At 39.3% G+C, this 19,956-nt stretch overlaps 1 protein-coding gene across 1 annotated transcript; it reads left to right on the top strand.

Annotated features, from left to right (window-relative positions):
• The first annotated feature begins 3,100 nt into the window (after window positions 1-3,100).
• Window positions 3,101-3,628, top strand: LOC122732627 (ferritin light chain-like). The gene has a single exon (XM_043972901.1). It carries the CDS (start codon window positions 3,101-3,103, stop codon window positions 3,626-3,628), a length of 528 nt encoding a protein of 175 aa, XP_043828836.1.
• Window positions 3,629-19,956: the final 16,328 nt, after the last annotated feature.

Here is a 19,956-nt window from a genome sequence, read left to right as displayed (position 1 = left end):
TTTATAACCTTGGAGAGCATTTCCAGTTTAGTGGTTAGATCAGAAGCCACTACAGAAGAGGTTGAAGATGAAATGGAATTGAGAAAATATAATTAAAGAGAATAGGCAGTTTTTTCTACTCTATTGGCTATGAAAGAGGAAAGAATTAAACAATTGGCAGTTTAAAGTTATGGAAGGAAAATGAAAGTTTTTAAGGATGGGGATAATTTTGAAATGCTTGTAAGCAGTAAAGAAATAGCCAGTGGGTGAGGCAAGATTGCAAATTAGAACCAAAAAAAGGGGGGGAGAGAGTGACGACTGAGTACCCAAAGAAGATGATAAAGTATGGAATCAAGGACGGGGCTTGTTGTTTGCAAAGAGAAGGGCCATAAGAGAAAAAGAAGATAGAGGAAGGGAAGAGAGGAAGTTAGTGTTAAGGCAATTTAGAATAAAGAGTTAGGGAGAAGAAGTAGCTCACAAAGGATGGTCTCATTTTTCTTAGTGGAGTATTTTAACAAGTCCCTTTGCTGTACTAGGAGTTGGGGGAGAAGCAACGGTATAAATCGAGGTGTCAAAAATGCAGGACCCGATGCAAGTCAGAATCAAATTAAAATACAACTGGGAAATATTTAACAAAATAAATACAAATAGAATAGAATATAGATAATGTTGACGTGTTTTTCTACATCGATATGTGGTACAGGGATCCTTAGGTATGTTTGGTTTAGTTGCCCCCATTTTTATTTCAGTTTGACACTGGCTTGAGGCAAGAAGAAAAAGTTTCCAACAGTTGCTAAGAGGCATAATATTGAAAATCAGCAAGGGAAGAGTAGAAGGACTAGAATGCATTACTGAGGGCCCAGCTGAAATCACACACTACACACAAGTGTAGTAGACACTGACAGCACAATTGAGTGACTTCCTTTATTTGCATTCATTAACATGCATATAGAAGAAAAGAAGGTAGATAATAAAAGTAATCCAAGGCTGGGTTATGAAAAGGGATTCACTGCAATGGGACAATGGGAAAAAAGGTTCAAGGGTAGAGGACAGTATCAAGTTGGACTGGTTAATTATCAGGTCAAGATTTTAAAAAGAGGAAAGTGATGTCAGACACTAGGAAAGCAAGAAGTTTCGGTGCTGAGGTTTAGGAGTGAGGTAGAAGGAAATATGAAGACAAAAGGTTATGGTCAGATTTAGGAATATCAGAACTTCAGATTGTAGAGATGAAATACTAAAGGATGATTGGCATATGATGACCCCCACGTCTTCAGTACAGTGAAAGTATAAGTCAGGGGAGCTGAAATGTTTTATGAACTGGAAAGCAAGGGCATGCAAGGAACTATCAACATGAAAGAGTTGAAGTCCCCAAGTGTAAAAGAAAGGTTTGGGACCCATGGGTTTTCACATTATACATATTTTCAGACTTTTTTGATGTATTGATCAATTATGAAACTAAACACTGTGTAAATATAATTGTGTGTGTGTGTGTGTGTGTGTGTGTGTGTGTGTGTGTGTGTGTGTGTGTAAAATCACCAAGCTTGGCCCAAAATGTACCTCCCTTCTTTCCAGCAGGGACTAAGAATCAACTATGTTAATTTTTTCCTTACCTTCCTTTTTGTTTTTATAAAAAGACTATCTGTTAAATAGGATGGCTCTCTGAGAAAGGGAAAGGAAAGGATACTAGGGGAAATTATAATGATATAATAAACAAAATATTAATAAATAGAACATTTTCAAATTGGGGAAGAAGAGAGAGGGGATTGGGGAGGTGGGCAAAACTCTACTCTAGGTATTAAGCACCTTGAGAAAGAAGACAGACCATGGTGGAGCCCAATAAATGGAGTTCTCAGCTTGGTTATTATTTTTAATTTTATGACTTAAAGGATCATAATGATCATAAATTTAGAAGGATTTCCAATATACTCATTTTACATAAAGCATAACAGGCTTAGCTACAAGTGAAAGGGATTTTTTATTTGTTTGTTTGTTTGTTTTGGAGGGGCAATGAGGATTAAGTGACTTGCCTGGGGTCACACAGATACTAAGTGTCAAGTGTCTGAGGTCTGATTTGAACTCAGGTCCTCCTGAATCCAGAGCTAGTGCTTTATCCACTGTGCCACCTAGCTGCCCCCAAAGAGATTTTTTTAAAAGGCATTTATTTTAGATCTGAAGTGTATTTGACTTCTTGTTGTTCTTCAGTTATTTTTCAATCATGTCTGAATCTTTATGACCTCATTTGGGATTTTCTTGGCAAAGATACTGGAGTGGTTTGCCATTTCCTTCTCCAGCTCATTTTATAGATGAGAAATGAGGCAAGCAGGGTTAAGTGACTTGCCCAGGGTAACACAGCCAGAAGAATCTGAGACTGGATTTGAACCCAGGAAGATATCTTTCTGACTCCAGGCCCAGTGCTGTATCCACTGTGTCACCTAGCTGGCCCTTAACTTCTTAATGGATGACTCTTTTTAATTTGGAATTTTTTATTTATCCCATATTGCCTATTTGATGGTGGAAGAAGTATAATTATGTGTGGAAATCAAACTAATCCCATCTCTTTCGCCCTGTCTCCTAGGTTCTTGCCTCATGCTTCCTGAATTTTTCCTTGCTCTGGTTTTCCATCATATTGCTTTAGGACCAACCATTTTTAGATAGCCAAAGCCTACCATATCCCCTAAGTCAAAGCTGACCATCTTGTAAAGTTAGCTCTCATTTCATTTGCTGTGAGGTAAATTATGAACAATGTATGTGTCCAAGTATGTGATCAATAACAATAATGAATTTTGTAAGACCAAAGAAAGAACCTCTGACATTTCACCTCATACCCAGCAAATTGGGAATGAACAGAATAATCAATATTGGATGGAGCTTTCAAAAGATGAAGACACCTCAGACCTCGTCTCCCGGCTCTGGTTCTTACTTCAACAGTGTTTGGATGGAACAGACCCGGGGTTTCCCCCAGCTCCCCTTGCCCTAGATCTTTGTCATTCTGCAGCCTGCCAGCCCCTCGGACCACCCAACCCCCGCTTTCGTGACCATCCGCCTCCGGGCCCATCCGCCCCTGGCCTCCGAGACCAAACAGCTCCGGGACCAGCCGCCTCCTCCCGTTGTCCTGGGTGTCATGAGCTCCACCTCTCAGATCCGCCAAAACTTCTCCTCCGAGGCCGAGGCTACGGTCAACCACCGGGCCAACCTCTACCTGCAGGCCTCCTACTCCTACCTGTCCCTGGGTTTCTATTTCAACTGGGACGATGTCACTCTGCTGAGGGTGTCGCATTTTTCCCGTGACACGGAGAAGGACAAACACGAGGACGCCGAGCGCCTTATGCGGCTCCAGAACCAACATGGGGGCCGGATCCTCTTCCAGGCTGTGCAGAAACGAAGTCAAGATGAGTGGGGCCGCAGCTTGGATGCCATGGAGGCTGCCCTGAGCCTGGAGAAGGAGGCCCTCCTGAAGCTGCACTCCCTGGGCTCCAGCCAAGGGGATCCACACCTCTGCGATTTCCTAGAAAGCTACTACCTGGGTGAAGAGGTGAGTCTGCTGAAGCGCCTGGGCGACCACCTGACCACCCTGCACCAAGTGCTGGCCGACCCCCAGCCCTGGCTGGGAGAACACCTGTTCGAGAGGCTGAGCCTGAAGCACGACTAGGAAGAAGGCCAACGGGGCCCATGATAAAGAATAAAGCTGGTGGGGCAGCTAGGTGGCGCAGTAGATAGAGCATCGGCCCTGGAGTCAGGAGTACCTGAGTTCAAATCCGGCCTCAGACACTTAACACTTACTAGCTGTGTGACCCTGGGCAAGTCACTTAACCCCAATTGCCTCACTAAAAAAAAAAAAAAAAGAAAGAAAAAAAAAGAATAAAGCTCTCTCGCCGCTCAAAAAAAAAAAAAAGATGAAGACACCAATACACTGTTGGTGGAGCTGTGAAGCAGCAACCATTCTGGAAAGCAATTAGGAATTATGCTAGAAAGGTGGCCAGAGATTCTTCTGTGAGGTATATACCCCAAAAAGTACAAACAAACAAAAAGTCTCATACATGCCAAAAAATGCTTAGTGGCAGTTTTTATGATAAAGAACTAGAAATTAATTAGATGTCCATCAACTAGCAAATGGGTAAATTGTTAGAATTTTACTAAACCATGAGAAACAACGAATGTGAAAAATTCAAAGCATGCAAAGATATATGAACTATTGTAGCCTGAAAGGAAATAAACACAGAAGGGAAAGTAATAAACACAATGACCACAATGTGAATGGGACAAAAAAGAAATTAATATGACAAAAAAAAATAGAATATTATGAAATGCAAAATGGATCATTCTGATTACATTAAATTAAATTAATTACATTCTGATTACATTAAATTAAAAAGATTTTGTATAAACAAAACCAATATAGCCAAGATTAGAAAGAAAGCAGAAAGCTGGGAAACAATTTTTACAGTGTTTTTGATAACGGGCCTCATTTCTAAAACGTATAGAGAACTGAATCAAATTTATAAGTCATTCCACAATTGAGAAATGGTCAAATAATATAAATAGGATGTTTTCAGATGAAATTAAAGCTATCCATAGCTTTAAAAAATGTTCCAAATCCCTACTGATTAGAGAAATGGAAATTAAAACAACTCTGAGGTACCACCTCATACCTATCAGATTAGCTAATATGACCAAAAAGAATGATAAAATTTTGGAGATGTGGGAAAATTGGGATACTAATGCATTGTTGGTGGTGTTGTGAACTGATCCAACCATTCTGGAGAGCAATTTGGAACTATGCCCAAAGGGCTAAAAAACTGTGCTTATCTTTTGATTTAGGAATACCACTACTAGGTCTGTATTCCGAAGAAATCATAAAAAAGGGGAAAGGACACAGATACAAAAATATTTATAGCAGCTTTTTTGTGGTAACAAAAAAAATGGAAATTGAGGGGATGCCCATCGACTGGGGAATGGCTGAACAAGTTGTGGTATATAAATGTAATGGAATACTATTGTGCTATAAGAAATGATGAGGCAGATTTCAGAAAAACCTGGAAAGACGTAAATGGACTAATGCTGAGTGAAGTGAGTAGAACCAGGAAAACATTGTACACAGTAACAGCAACATTGGTTGATGATCAGCTGTGATAGATCTGGCTCTTCTCAGCAATACAATAATCCAAAACAATTCCAGATAATTTATGATGGAAAATGCTCTCCCCATGGAGAAAAAGAACTATAGAATCTGAATGCAGATTCAACCATACTATTTTTTGTTTTTTCTTGAGGTTTTCCCTTTTGTTCTGATTCTTCTTTCACAACATAACTAATGTGGAAATATGTTTAACATGACTGTACATATATTACCTATATCAGATTGGTTATTGTGGAGGTGGGACAGAAAGGAGGAAGGGAGAAAATGTGGAACTCAAAAACAAATTTTGTAAACTATCTTTACATGTAACTGGAAAAAATTAAAAGCTATTAAGATAGAAAAAAAATAAACATTATGTAATTATAATAAGCAAGACTGACCTTAAAGAAGATGAGAAAATGCACCTCCCTTCTTTGCAGTAGGGACAAAGAATGTAGAACACTGTATATACTCTCAGACTCAATATGGTTAATTTTGCCAAACTGATTTTCCCTTACTTTTTATTCTTTATTATAAGAGATGGCTCACTCAGTAACGGGGGGTCTAATATATTGGAAAATGAAGGTGTTGCAAAAACAAAACATCAATTAAAAATTTAATACCTATAAAAATCAATTTATTAATTGTAGCTTCGTGTGCTTATTTTTTCTTTCTTGTTGGGCGTGTTGCCCTCACATTTGCACTCCTATGTCAGAAATTGGCATCTCTGGGCTGGCTCACATAGCCCAACATAAGTGAAAGAGTGTATTATTCTACAGGTGGCATGGGCTATGTATTTCAGAAGGCAATTCTATTAGGATGAAGGTCGTCATGGAGGTCGTCGATTAATTGTGTAACAAGGTGTCAGAAAATATTCCACAAATAAATAGAACATGACTAACTCAACACATTGAATTTATAGAAAGTCTCAATTAGATCCCTAAAATAACACAATTATTGCAAAATTCTAGCCTGAAGCTAAACTTGGTCACCCCTTTCAAAGAAGGAACTCCCCATTGGCAGGAACTTAAAAAGTAACCTAATATGCTATACTAACAGAAATGTAACAGACTGCTTATTGGGTCATGTTTAAAAACAGAATGTATAATGGTTTTCTGATCTTACTGATACATATTTCTACAAAAAACACTAGAGACAAGTGAAACCTATTTTATGGTTCACGAAGAATCAGCCCAATGAAACATGAGTTCCAAACTGAGCTGAGCTACACATGTATATGAATCCCAGAAGAATTTGTAAAAATAAGCATATGTTTCCCAAATGACATCATATTCCTGTTATCTACATTGTGATACCTCCCTGAACCTTCCCCCTTCTTCCTCCTGTCCTGCTCTCTCACCTGACAGAAAACAAAGGAGTCTAAAGAAAAGTTCACAAACCTAATGAAGGCTTCATAGTTTGTATTTATGGGCCCCTGAATGCTTAGAAAATATTTTTCAGAGAGAGGGAGGGGGAAAGAGAGAGAGAAAGAGAAAAGGGAGAAAGGAGAGGAGAGGAGAGGAAGAATGGAGAGAAGAGAGAGGAAAGAGAGGAGAGAAGGAGAGGGGAAGAGAAGGGAGAGGAGAGAGAAATGGAGGGAAGGAAAAAAGAGAGACAGAGATAGAAGAAAGGGAAAGGGGGAGAGAGAGGGGTATATAATGTATATATGATATGTGTATGTATATATACATGTATATAAAAACATAGCTGCATCTTCATTTAATCTTCAACATTTCTACTAGGTAGATAGAACCCAAGTGAGAGCAACGGTTAGGGGAGGGAACCACAGAATAAGTTTGAGAACAGCACTTTATTGCGGGATAAGAGGAGAGATCACAGAATCTTTGAGGAGAGGTTGAGCCCATGAACCACAAGGTCCCATGTGAGAAGAGAGCCTAGGATACCAGGCCCTATAACAAGAACATCAGGCTGTCACTACTAGAACAGCAATCAACTCCAGTTCTGCCAACTATAGGGAAAGAGGAGGAGATGGAGGAAAAAGCAACATCTAATAGCTTCCTATTTTTACTAATAATTCTTCCTAACTAGGTGCTAAGCTCAGCTATGTCTTTGTGATGAAAGAAAACAAGTCTTGTTAGTGGCCTCTCCATTTTAGTGCCCTCGGGAAAAGCCTTAGTTACTTTATCCTAGTCCTGGCTTTGGGTAGGGCAAAGACCTTTGCCACTTTTTAGATGGGGAACCCAAAGCCAAAGAGGATTTATAAAATCAGAAACTTATAAATTCACAAGATTTATAGCTGAAAGAGATTATGGTTAGAAGAGAGTTAGTTCAACCCCTCTTTCAACAGAAAAGGAAACTGAGGCCCAGAGAATTGAAGTGCTTCCCCCAAGCCCACACAGGTAGTAAGTAACAGAATGGGGATTTGAGTTCAGGACCTGTACTGCCTATAGGCATACTGTTATGCCTATTCTTGCTCTTAAAATCAACAGTATTTTTAAGTACTCCCTCCCTTTAGGGGATGGGATTGGAAGGCAGGAATGAAAAATTTCCAAAGAAAACAAAACCTTAGAGAAGAATATATTTGTCAATGTTCAGAGGAAGAAATCAACAATGACATGGTACATTGATTCCTCAGTTATATTTTCAAGTTAATTCAAGAGTTAGTGCATAGTCATTTAAAACAAAAATCATCACCATGTTTTCCTCTGGACCCCCAAACAGTGTATAATAAATTAAATACATGTAAAGCCCTGTTGACACTTGGGTCAGGCTACTGATCCAAATATAGCTCACATTGCTCACCAATGACCCCAAACTAAGAAAACGATTCTTAGGATAGACATGCTCTCACCCTCACTCTCTCTGTTAAAATCAGCATGGTCTCCAGTGGCTATTTATTTCTGGTGGCTGAAATCACAGATATTTTAAGGTGTGCAGGATTGCCCAACTACATGGAAACTCATTCATAACATGTTCACTTCAAATGTTTCCTGCGTAGAACATTTATCCTTCAAATACTTGACCTATTGCAAATGTGTGTGGCAGCTCTCATTTATCATGTGTTCCTGCTTTATAGCATTTTCTTTTTCGGTCCAGTGGAAACTATTTTAATGGAGTTTCTCTGTACTCATCATATGTTCAGTGGCTTTGAAGAAAAGTCCCCTGAAGTATTATACCCCCCTCACATTTCCACAGCAGGAGCTTTTGATTTTTGTCTATCTTTTCTCTATTTTCAATTTGATAAACACTATTCTGTTCTGTGCAAAGCACTGTGGTAGGCCTTGGGATACAAATACAAAACAAAGTAATAGTCCCTGACCTTAGGGAGCTTCTGTTTTGATTGTACTTCTTGCCAGTGTCTAGTTCTGTAAGCTTTTTTTTTTTTTGTAAAATCTCTATAAGCTTTATTGTTTATAAAGCACCATCACATAAAGTCTTATTTGATCTTTACAACAACCCAGTGAAGTAGTTGAGGCCAGTATTAGTCTCTTTTTTATTTTACCCAATACCTTAGTAAATTCATGGTTTGATCACTATGAGTGTTCCCCCCATCAATGTCAAGTAGAGGCAAAGTGGTATACTAGGAACAGCAATGAAAGGAGCCCAGCAGCCTGTATTTGAACCCCCTGGTCTGCTCCTTACTACCTTTTAAAATATTGGACTTCAGTTTCCTCACCTATAAAATGAGGAAATTAAACAAGAATATCTATAAAGTCCTTTCCAGCTCTGAGTCCTATGATTGAAACTCTACCCTCTCTTGGTGTAGCCCATCTGTTGCTGCTCAAAGTTAATATATTGCCTTCACTTAGATCAGTACAGAATGAAGAAATGTTTGGAAAGATGCAGTCAGTCCCAAGATAATCACTGAGGCATATACAGAGAGCCTTAATCAGCCCCTGCACTGCTTATTTCTTTGTGATAAAAATGGACGCATCAACCAGCCAACCAATACATATCTCCTGAGTGCTGACACAATGCAACAAATATTGATTATATGTCTAGAGTACCATGCTAGGTGCTAGGGAAGATGCCAAGTCTAATAAAGTATGTTCTCTGCTCAGTCTCTGCTTATAGTCTAGAAAGAGGCTATGTAGGGTCGGTTTTCAGAACTGGCTTTACGGGTGTTCTGAGTAGTCTATCATTTACTTCTATGGGAAGCTTTGAACAAGTCAAAGAAGTCATTACTTTATTGATTTGAGTCCTAAGCAAATGTATAAATATCATCCAAACAAGCCAAAGTACAATCAATCTATAAACATGTATTAAGTGTTCATTATATGCCGAGCACTGGGGGTATAAATGAAGGCAAAAAAACAAACACAAAAACAAAATTATGCTTGCCCTCAAGGTTCTAATGAGGGAAACAGCATGGAAATGACTGTGTATACATACGTATATGTATATAATTGTATATCCATACACATATGTATATATGTATATGTATGTGTGTGTGTGTAGATACATACCTATGCATATATATATGTGTGTGTCTCAAAAGAAAAAAGTCTAATGTGGGGGAGGGAGAGTCAGAAAACTCCTCCAGCAATGGGTGGAATTTGATCTGAGTCTTGAAAGAAGCCCAAGAAACTAGGTGTCAGAGGTGACAAAGGAGAATGTTCCAAGTACGGAAGATAGACAGTACAAAGGGATAGGGCAAAGAAAGGGAACATTCCTTGTGTGGAACACTAACGACTGAAGAGGAGTATAGTGTAAGACTGGAAAAATGGGAAGGCAGGAGATAACAGTGTCATGAAAATTTAGAGAGAAGAGACCTTCCGGGAAAAAATGGTGATCAACAGTGTCAAAGAGATCAAAAAGAATGATGAGTGAGAAAAGACTTTGGAAAACATGTTTTTATTTGAGTGATGGGATGGGAAGCTGCACTGCAGAGGCTTTGGAAGCAAGCGAGAGAAAAGAAAGTGGAGATACTTAGTGTGGACATCATTCTCAAGGAGGTTAGCTTAGAAAAGGAGACATGGGACCATAGCTAGTGGGGATGGTTGAAGTAAGCAAGGTAATGCTGTTGGTTATTTTTGTTGTATATTCTAAGGATGAAGGGAACATGAGCAAAAACCAAAGGCAGTTCAGCTTAAGGAAGGAATACATGCTCAAGATCCCAAAACAACTCTAATCATCAATCAGCTTCTCTCAGTGAGGTAAGGGCTAGGAACTTATGAAATGAGAACCTGGAAGCACTGGACTTCTAATTCCTTCAGGGAAAATTCATGCTTCTTCACACAATAGGCAATGGGCTACAAAGTGAAAACCTTTCTTTGTGATTCATTTAAGACATTCACACTCAGGACCGGGAGGCATCCCTTGGGGAGATAGTCTTTTGTTTTGGTTTGGTTTTGGTTTTTTTTTTGTTTTTGCAGGGCAATGAGGGTTAAGTGACTTGCCCAGGGTCACACAGCTAGTAAGTGTCAAGTGTCTGAGGTCAAATTTGAACTCAGGTCCTCCTGAATCCAGGGCTGGTGCTTTATCCACTGCACCACCTAGCTGCCCCCAGGAGATAGTCTTAATTATAGACACTACCTGGCTGAACAGGTGTAGACAACTCTGCTGGCTGGGTTCAGGAGATACCTTTCTAAAGCATGTGAGAGTCCCTTTGCTCATGCTGTCTTTCTGTGTGAAGTCTTCCATAAATTCTCTGGCTCATGACACACCAAAGAGAGTGGAGCCAAGATGGTGGAAGAAAAACAGTGACTTACCTGAGCTCTCCCCAGGACTCTTCCAAATACCTTCAAATAATGCCATGACAATTCCTAGAGCAGCAGAACCCACAGAAAGACAGGGTGAAATCATTTTCTAGCTAAAAACAACTTAGAAGGTCAGCAGGAAAGGTCTGTTTTACTGGGGTGAGAGTGGAACACAGCCCAGCACAGGTCACACCAGCACAGACTCAGCCACAGTCACAGCAAACCCGGAGCAGACCTTGGGAGCCTCTGAAGCAGCAGCAGCAGCAGCAGCAATTGCTTCTGAAACTCTTAGCTCACAGATGGTAAGGGGGTTAAACAATTGGTCAGAAGGAGATTTCAGGGATCTCTTTTCTAGCACTGAGGCAGGACCCTGTTGTTTTGCCCATATTCAGATCCAGGTCACAGTCTTGGGTAATGGTCACAGGTGGGAGAGGTGCATAAGCACCCTAGAGCCTGTGGCCACAGTGGAGTGGGACTCTGCTCATAGTTCCTAGGAAGAAAAGCAGGCCCATCATTGCTTGAAGACCAGAGCACAGGCCAGGAGAATAATAAACATACCTCTCCTTAAATTACACCGCCTAAAAAGAACTAAAAACTTACAAATTCCTAGAAGTGTCTCTGAACACAGATGTACAAATCCCCTGAAGCTTGGGACAGAGCACCCTCCACCCTGGAGGCACTGCCCCACTTTAACAAAGAGTTAAAAGTTAAGAAATAGGTTGGGAAAATGTGCAAACAGAAAAAAAATGCAGACCATTTGACAAGGAAGATCAAAATACATCCTCAGAAGAAGATAAAAAGTCAAAGCTCCTACATCCAAAGCTTTCAAGAAAAATATGAATTGCTCTCAGGCCATAGAAGAACTCAAAAAGGACTTTGAAAATAAAGTAAGAGAGGTAGAGGAAAAAATGGAAAGAGAAATGAGAGTGATGCAAGAAAATCATGATAAAAAGTCAATAGCTTGGTAAAGGAGACACAAAAAAAAATATTGAAGAAAACACTTTAAAAAACAGACTGCAGGAGGGGAAGCAGCTAGGTGGCAAAGTGGATAAATCACTAGCCCTGGATTCAAGAGGACCTGAGTCCAAAGCCAGCCTCAGACAATTGACACCTATTAGCTATATGATCCAGGGGGCAAGTCACTTAACCCTCATTGGCCCACAAAAAAAAAAAAAAAAAACCCACAGATGAGGCCAAATAGTAAAAGAGGTACAAAAAGCCAAAGAGGAAAAGAATACTTTGAAAAGCCAAATTGGCCAAATGGAAAAGGAGGTACAAAAGCTCTCTGAAGAAAATAACTCCTTAAAAATTAGGATTGAGCAAATGGAAGCTAATGACTTGATGAAAAATCAAGAAACAATAAAGCAAAACCAGAAGAATGAAAAAATAGAAGGCAATGTGAAATATCTCATTGGAAAAACAACTGACTTGGAAAATAGATCCAGGAGAGATCATTTGAAAATTATTGGACTACCTGAAAGCTGTGATTGTGACACCCAAACAGAGATCTTCTAGCAAAGGCTGGATGGCTGCTCATAGAGTATGTTATAGAAGGGATTCTTTTCCAGATATAATAAGAAGTTGGAAGGGATAGAGATCATCCAGTTCATCCCTCTCATTTTAGAGCTAAGGAAACTGAAGACCAGACAAACAGAATCACAGATATAGATCAGGAAGGGACCATAGAGGCCAATAAGTACAGCCCCTTCATTTTATAGATGAGGAAACTGAGGCATAGGCAGGTGCTGAACCCAACTCTCTAATTCTAAGGATAAGGAAACCAAGGCCATTAAGTACCATGCTTGAATTCACACTGAGCTGGCATAGCAGATCGATGATTTGAATTCAGATGCTCTGACTTCAAACCCAGAGCTCTTTCTTCTGCACGGAACTGCCTTCTTCTCATATAGGATGGACAAGACAGCCTCTGAACTATCTTCCAACTGAAATTCTATGATCCTATGCTAAAAGGAGTAATCCCCCTTCCCCCAATATTTGTCCTATCAGCCTGTTACCAACTGACATGTAAAGTTTCATCATTAGAGATTAATGTCTTCTAGTAAAGAAATCCAACTCAATTTAACATGTATCAACTGTGCCAGGTACTGAACTGAGACAGAAATGAAGAGGTCAAGCATCCTCAAAGAACTTAGGCTGTGAGGAATATAAAATATGTACATTAAAAAGGGTGAAAAAAGATAAATCGAAGAGGGCAAAATCACTGAGAAGCAGACAGAAGGTCTCACAAAGGAAGCCTTAATGGAGTGTGGAATATTAAAGGAACATTAAAATGTAAATACTATGGGAGCCTTATCAACCATCATCACTTTAGTGCGTCTCATTTTATTAGTTCATTTTCAGCCTAGAGCTCTCTGGGAACTGCTGCCTTTAGAATCAGACCCCCCATAGGCCTGCACTACCACTTTCCTAATGCCCCCAAACCCCACAATAGAAACTCATTCTCTTTTTCAGAGCCACAAATCTCAGTTCAGTGTAAAGAGGAAGTGGGTTGACTCAGTCACACCTTGATGTAAAGACTGAGCACTCTTCTGCTTGCCAAAGATAATTGTGTGTTCTCATATATGGTTGCTATCACAAGTGAATCTCTAGCTGGTGAAATTTCTCACAGGTATGATAGAGTCTTGGAAAGAATTCAGGCACTGTGTGGGAGGCCAGCACATGGCAGTCTAGTTCAGCCTGGGAGTCTGCCCAGTGGTCTGCTCGCCTAAGCTGTGTCTGCTTTTCACAGCTTTCTGGCTTCCTTTAAAAAGCCCTAAAATTTAAAGCTGACCCCAGGGACAATGGCCATGCTGGCCAGTGTCAATTGAAAAAGGAAATTCAAAGCCAAAAGCCAGGCAAGCAGGCATACCCAACTTCTTGGGGAAACAGGTGTGCTACCTTCCCAGTTGTCATATTCTTTCCACTAAGCTACAGTCCCTCTCATTTGAGATTAATAGCTCATAAATAATATTTAATTAATAGTGGTTAAAATTACATCAAAGGTAGCCCATTTGTGGTGTGAACTTGACCTTGTGTTCTCAGCTATTAGCAGTGGGGTCACTGATGAGCCATGCTCCAAGAGGCTTGAGTTGTGAGTGCCCAGTGCTCTGACATATCAAGAAGACCTGCTATTAAGGTATAGTCAGGTTATGTGCATTATACACTAAGGAAAGTACAGGTTCAATGGAGAAGGAAAATTATATATTTCATGAAGAGGGTTTGGGGATTGTTGCATTTTTTGGTCAGAGGAGAATGCTCAAACTGGCATTTTACCAGAGAGAGCAACTTCCCATATACCCTCACAAATTTGCAGCTTGTTGGTAGTTTATAGTTTTAGAGAGAGCTTAGGTTAAGTGACTTGCCCAAGGTCATAAAGCTGTTAACCCATCAAAGGCCGGGTAGAACTGGGGTCCTCCTGACTCCAATGCCAATCTGCTGCTACTCATTGTACCACACTGCCTCTCATTTTCAATGAAAACAATAGTAATCACTAGGCACTGTGCTAAGAACTTTACAATTACTATCTCATTTTATCCCCACAACTACTGGGGGAGTTAAGTGTGGGTTTTAAATCCCCAATTTTTACAGATGGGGAAACTGAGGTTTAAAAAGGTAAGTGATTTATTCAGGGTCACCCAGCCAATAGGTGCCTGAGGCCAGCTTTGAACTCAGTTTTGTCTGACTCCAGGCCCAGCACTCTATCCATTACACTACCAGCAGCACCACCACCTGCACATAACTAATATTTAATGGTGCTTAAGAAAGCTTCAGTACTTTGAGGAACTATGATTTAATGTATATAGGTACTCCCTTTACCAAAGCAGGTCATAGATTTACAGTTGGAAGGGATGGAGATCATCCAGTTCATCCCTCTCATTTTAGAGGTAAGGAAACTGAAGACCAGAAAAACAGAATCACAGATATAGATCAGGAAGGGACCATAGAGGCCAATAAGTACAGCCCCTTCATTTTATAGATGAGGAAACTGAGGCATAGGCAAGTGCAATAACTTGTACATGACCATGTAGCTACTAACTTTCTAAGCTGGGATTTGAACTCAGGTCTTCCTGACTCCAAATCCAGCGGCCTCGTGCCTACCTATACCCCTCTGCTTTTCAAATTAAGTAATGGGGGAAAGTAATACAGGTTTTAGATAGCAGGAGCAGATTCCAAACTATACCCTTTGATTCCATACCCAGCACTCTTCCCCAAGCCTCTGTAGACATTTTGATGAGCTGCTGTGGCAAAAAAAAAAAAAAAAAAAAAAAAAAGTTATCTCTGGAAGGCTCTGGCAAGGATCTTCTCTGAATTCAACTCAGATGGTCCTCGCTTGGCCCATGCTTGAAGCCTTTCCAGGTAGACCCTGCCAGAGATTATACTCCTTTGGATTTGCATTCAAGAACCCAGGGTCTACTACTACTTACCACAATAAGCCATAAGACTGGCGCACGAATGAAGTCCTCATGTTAACAGTGGTTAGAATTAAGTGTTTTCCAAAATGCTTAAGTTTCCTTCTCCCCTTGAAGCAATATGGTGAATGTATCAGCTCTGTAAAAACCCTCCCCTTTGGAGCCTGCAACCTCCCAAAATCAATGTTCTTTCTAACAGATTTCACTCTTCCTTGGGACCCAGAGTGCACTTATTTGTGTCTCAGTGGAAAAAAGCCTAAATAAACTGAGGGGGTCGGGGGGAATATGCCCCCTGAACCAGTGGGAATTTAAGCTCCTGTGAATATGCACTAGGGGAAAACTCTAGGCAAAATGTAACAAATGAGCAGTCAGCATATAGGGGATCTATCCTGTGCACAAGGGCCTGGGGTGATGGGTAAAGCAAACCAGGATCCAAGGCTATGGGCCTCTTCCAAGAGGACAAGGGCTTTCTGGAAAATGAGGTGCTTTCTCCTAAGGGAATGGAAACACTATATAGTACATACCTAAGACACACATAGGTCTCATTCAACAGTTTGCTCCAACTTGCTATGAATGAGGTCAAGAAAGTAAAGAAGAAATAATAATTGCTAGCATTTATAGAAAATTTGGCAAGTTCTCAAAGAGATGGGAGTACTAGATCATCTTACTTGTCTCCTGAGGAACCTGTGTGTGGTTCCAGGAGCAAAAGGTAGAAGCGAACATGGAACAACTGATTGGTTTAAGATTGGAAAAAAGAATGTGACAAGGCTGTATATTGTCACCTTATTTAATCAATCTATATGCAAAGTACATCATGCAAAATTCCAGGCTGGATGAATCAAAAGCTGAAATTAAGGTTGTTGGGAGAAATATCAACAATCTCCTATATGCAGATGATATCACTCTGATGTCAGAAAGTGAAGCCTCTTGATGAGGGTGAAAGAGGAGAGTGTAAAAGCTGACTTGAAGCTTAACATCACAAAAAAAAAAAAAGATCATGGCAACTGATCCTATCACTTTCTTGCAAATAGAGGAAGAAGAAATGGAAGCAGTGTTAGATTTTATAGCCTTGGGCTCAAAGATCACTGCAGATGGCAACTGCAACCATGAAATGAAAAGTCATTTACTCCTTAGAAGGAAAGCTATGGCAAATCTGGACAGCGTACTCAAAAGCTAGCAAAGGTCTGTGTAGCCAAAGCTATGGTTTTTCCAGTAGTAATGTATGGCTCTCAGAGTTGGATGATAAGAATAGCTGAGGGCCACTGAATCAACACTTTGGAGGGGGTCTCTTGGACAGCAAGGAGATCAGATGAGTCAGTACTGGAAGAAATTAATTCAAGCTATTCAGGTCAAATACTGAAGTTAAACTTAAATACTTTGACAAAACAAGAAAATGGGACTCATTGGGAAAGACTTTGATGTTGGGAAAAATTGAAGGCAAAAAAGGAGACAGAGAAGGATGAAGTGCATACATAGTATTGTGGAAGCACCAAACATGACCTTAGACTTTAGGAGATAGTGGAGGACAGAAAGGTCTAGCGTGCTATGCTCCATGGGGTCAAGAAGAGTGGGACACAACCGAATGCGTGAACAACAAAGCTTTTATACAGTGCTTTAAAGTTTGCAATGTACTTTACAGCTATCTCATTTGATCCTCACAACAGCCTTGGGAGGGGGCTACTATTATTATTCCCAATTTACAGGTGAAGAAACTGAGGCGGACAGAAGTTAAGTGACTTCTTCAGGATCATATAACTAGTAAGTATTGGAGGCTGGTTTGAATCCACTGTGCCACCTAGCACCCAGAAAAGAAAATAGAAAGTAAATTCATTTTTATGTACAATTTGACTTTTTTCAAGGTTTTTTAGAGCTGGAACTTGTAAGAGCTTGTCTTACGGAAGCATATGGATGAGTTATGACACATGACAGACGCAACCTTGACCACATCAGCAGCTTCCATAAAAATAGTGAAGGAATTAGAAAGATAGGATTAGTCATACATGAAATGTATTCCTTCTGTTCCTTTCAGTTTGCTTCTGGATTTCATACCTAACTTCACAATGGAAATCTCTCCAAATGGTTTTACTAATCATCTCAGTCCACTGGACCTAAGGATCCTCTAGAAATTTGGTAGCAACCAGTCCTGGCTCTTCAGTTTACCCTTGTTCTCCTCCCAAACCAGAATTTACCTTTCCTCTGCCCTAGGCAGAGATCAACTTTGCAATACTCTGGAATTTACCTAATTGTCTGCATTTATAAATCCTGATTCCAGTGGGATATGTGTGGCAATATAATATTTCTAAAGGCAAAAGAGAGAAGCTTGCAACTAAGAATAATTTACTCTGAAAAACTGAAGGTAATACTATAGGGAGAAATTGAACTTTAATAGTATAAAGGACTTTCATGCATTTCCATTAAAAAGACCATAACTGGAGCAGCTAGATGGCACAGTGGATAGAGCACCAGCCCTGGAGTCAGGAGTACCTGAGTTCAAATCCAGCTTCAGACACATAACACTTACTAGCTGTGTGACCCTGGGCAAGTCACTTAACCCCAATTGCCTCACTAAAAAAAAAAAAAATTTTAAATAAATTTTAAAAAAGACCATAGCTGAGCCAAAACTCTGAAACACAAAAACAGAAATCAAGAAAAATCTAGAAATATAAGCATGCAAAATCAATTAGAAGCAGTTTTTATTGGGGGGGGGGGGCTGTGGACCCCTTGGGCTGTCTGCGTAAGCCTATAGACTCTTCTCAGGATAATGTTTTTAACTGCATAAAATACATAGGATTGCGAAGGGAACCAATTACATTGAAATAGTTATCAAAATATGAATAAAATAAATTCAGAGACCTTAGGTTTAAGCCTTCATAGTCTAAATGATGATCAAACGTTCACATTCTAATGGGGGAAAAAGAGTCCCACTCTCTCCAAAGGTCATAGAGTGTCTTAAGTAACATAGGAATACAGGTACTGAATGCAGTTTTGTTTTCTTTTCTTTTTGGTAAGGCAATTGGGGTTAAGTGACTTGCCCAAGGTCATAGAGCTAGTAAGTGTCAAGTGTCTGAGGTCAGATTTGAACTCAGGTCCTCTTGACTCCAGGGCCTGTCCTCTATCCACTGCCCCACCTAGCTGCCATTGTTTTTTTTGTTTTGCTTTGTTTTCTGGATTTAGTTTTGTTGGTTTTAAGAGAGGAAAGAAAAGGGGAAAGAAATATACTAAGGAATTGGTGAGAAAACTGAGGAAGAAATTAATATTTTGCATAACACAGGAAGAAGAGCATGTAAGTATGAAGGGGAAGAGAGTGGGAATTTTGAGAATCTCATTCATATCTGAAATAGACAAAGGAAATTAGAACCTACCTCTATAAATGAGTGCACATATATACATCCACACAGTTGGAAACTCAATATGAATCTTTGGGATATGCAATATCCCAAAGCAGTTCTTAGTGGGAAATTTCTGTCTGAACCTCAAGGATAAGAAAGAACATATGTGACTAATAGACTAGAAAAGCAAAAAATGGGAAAATCTCAACTAAAAATAAAAATAGAAATTCAGAAAATTGAAGAAGAGATTAACAAAATTGAGTTGACAAATAAAACTAACAATTGGTTTTTCATAGGATCATAGGACCAGAGATTTAGAACAGGAAGAGACCCAAAAGAGGTCTTCAAGGTCAACCCCCTCATTCTATATAGGATGAAACTGAAGCAGAGAGTTTAAATTACTTGCACAGCTTTTTAATATATTTTAATATAGTTTATATATTTAGAGAACTCTAAAGATTCAACCAAAAGAATTCAAACAATTGTTGACTTAAGTAAAGTAACAGGATATTAAACACAACCACAAAATCATTAGTTTTTCTGTGTATTACCATTAAAATACATCAGAAAGAGAAATAAATTCTTTGTAAAATTCTATACTGAATGAAATATTTAAAGTTCACCAGCAAAGACAATCATCAGCTATCATGTTCCTTTAAATCTTCCTTTTATACTGGTAAACATCTCTAGTTCCTACAAATGATCACATAGCATGATTTCCAATACCCTCACATCATACTTCCTTCTTTGTACCCAATTCCAGTGTAATATCCTTCCTGAAACATAGTACCCAGAATGGAACACAATAATCAAAATCTGATTTGATCATGGCAAAAGACAAGGAGACTATCACTTCCCTCTTTTTGGACTTTTCCAGGGTCAAGAAAAATCTTGATATGTTAGCATTCCTTAACAGGGACAGCCATTAAATAAATAAGGCATTAGATTTAGGAAAAATATATTAAACAATTAGAGTTCATGATCATGGTCAGCCATTAGGCAGTCAATGGACTTTAGCCATAACAGAGTCTTTTAGATTAAAATCAGTAAATCTAAACCAATTCAATATTTTTATTAACTTCTGGCATCTATAAGTATTTTATTTAAAAATACCTGATATTTACTTCAATGGAGTTATGATAGTGATCAAATGCTTATAGGAAAGGTCTTCAAGGACAGCATTTTGACTATCAAAAAGTATTATACAAGAATGTGAAAGAAAAGCATATTTCAGTCTGTTCCGTCAATATCAGTTCTTTCTTTGGAGATGGATAGTATGTTTCATCAATAGTCCTTTGAGATTGCCTTGCATCATTGTACTGCTGAGAATAGTCAAGACATTCACAGTTCTTCATCAAACAATATTGCTGTAAGAGTTAAGTATTATTAACAATAACCACTTGAGCCCAGTGAAAGTTATTACTGTGTTTGGCTGGAAAATAATCTCAGCCCATGTTTTTGTG

This window comes from Dromiciops gliroides, chromosome 6 (assembly GCF_019393635.1).
Source record: "Dromiciops gliroides isolate mDroGli1 chromosome 6, mDroGli1.pri, whole genome shotgun sequence".
NCBI lineage: Eukaryota > Metazoa > Chordata > Mammalia > Microbiotheria > Microbiotheriidae > Dromiciops > Dromiciops gliroides.
The sequence above is the reverse complement of the archived record's forward strand: the minus strand, read 5'-3'. Positions and strand labels throughout refer to the sequence as shown.

What these genes read in the sequence shown, in the direction of transcription:
- LOC122732627 (XM_043972901.1), top strand. Translation starts at nt 3,101, where the DNA reads ATGAGCTCCACCTCTCAGATCCGCCAAAACTTCTCCTCCGAGGCCGAG.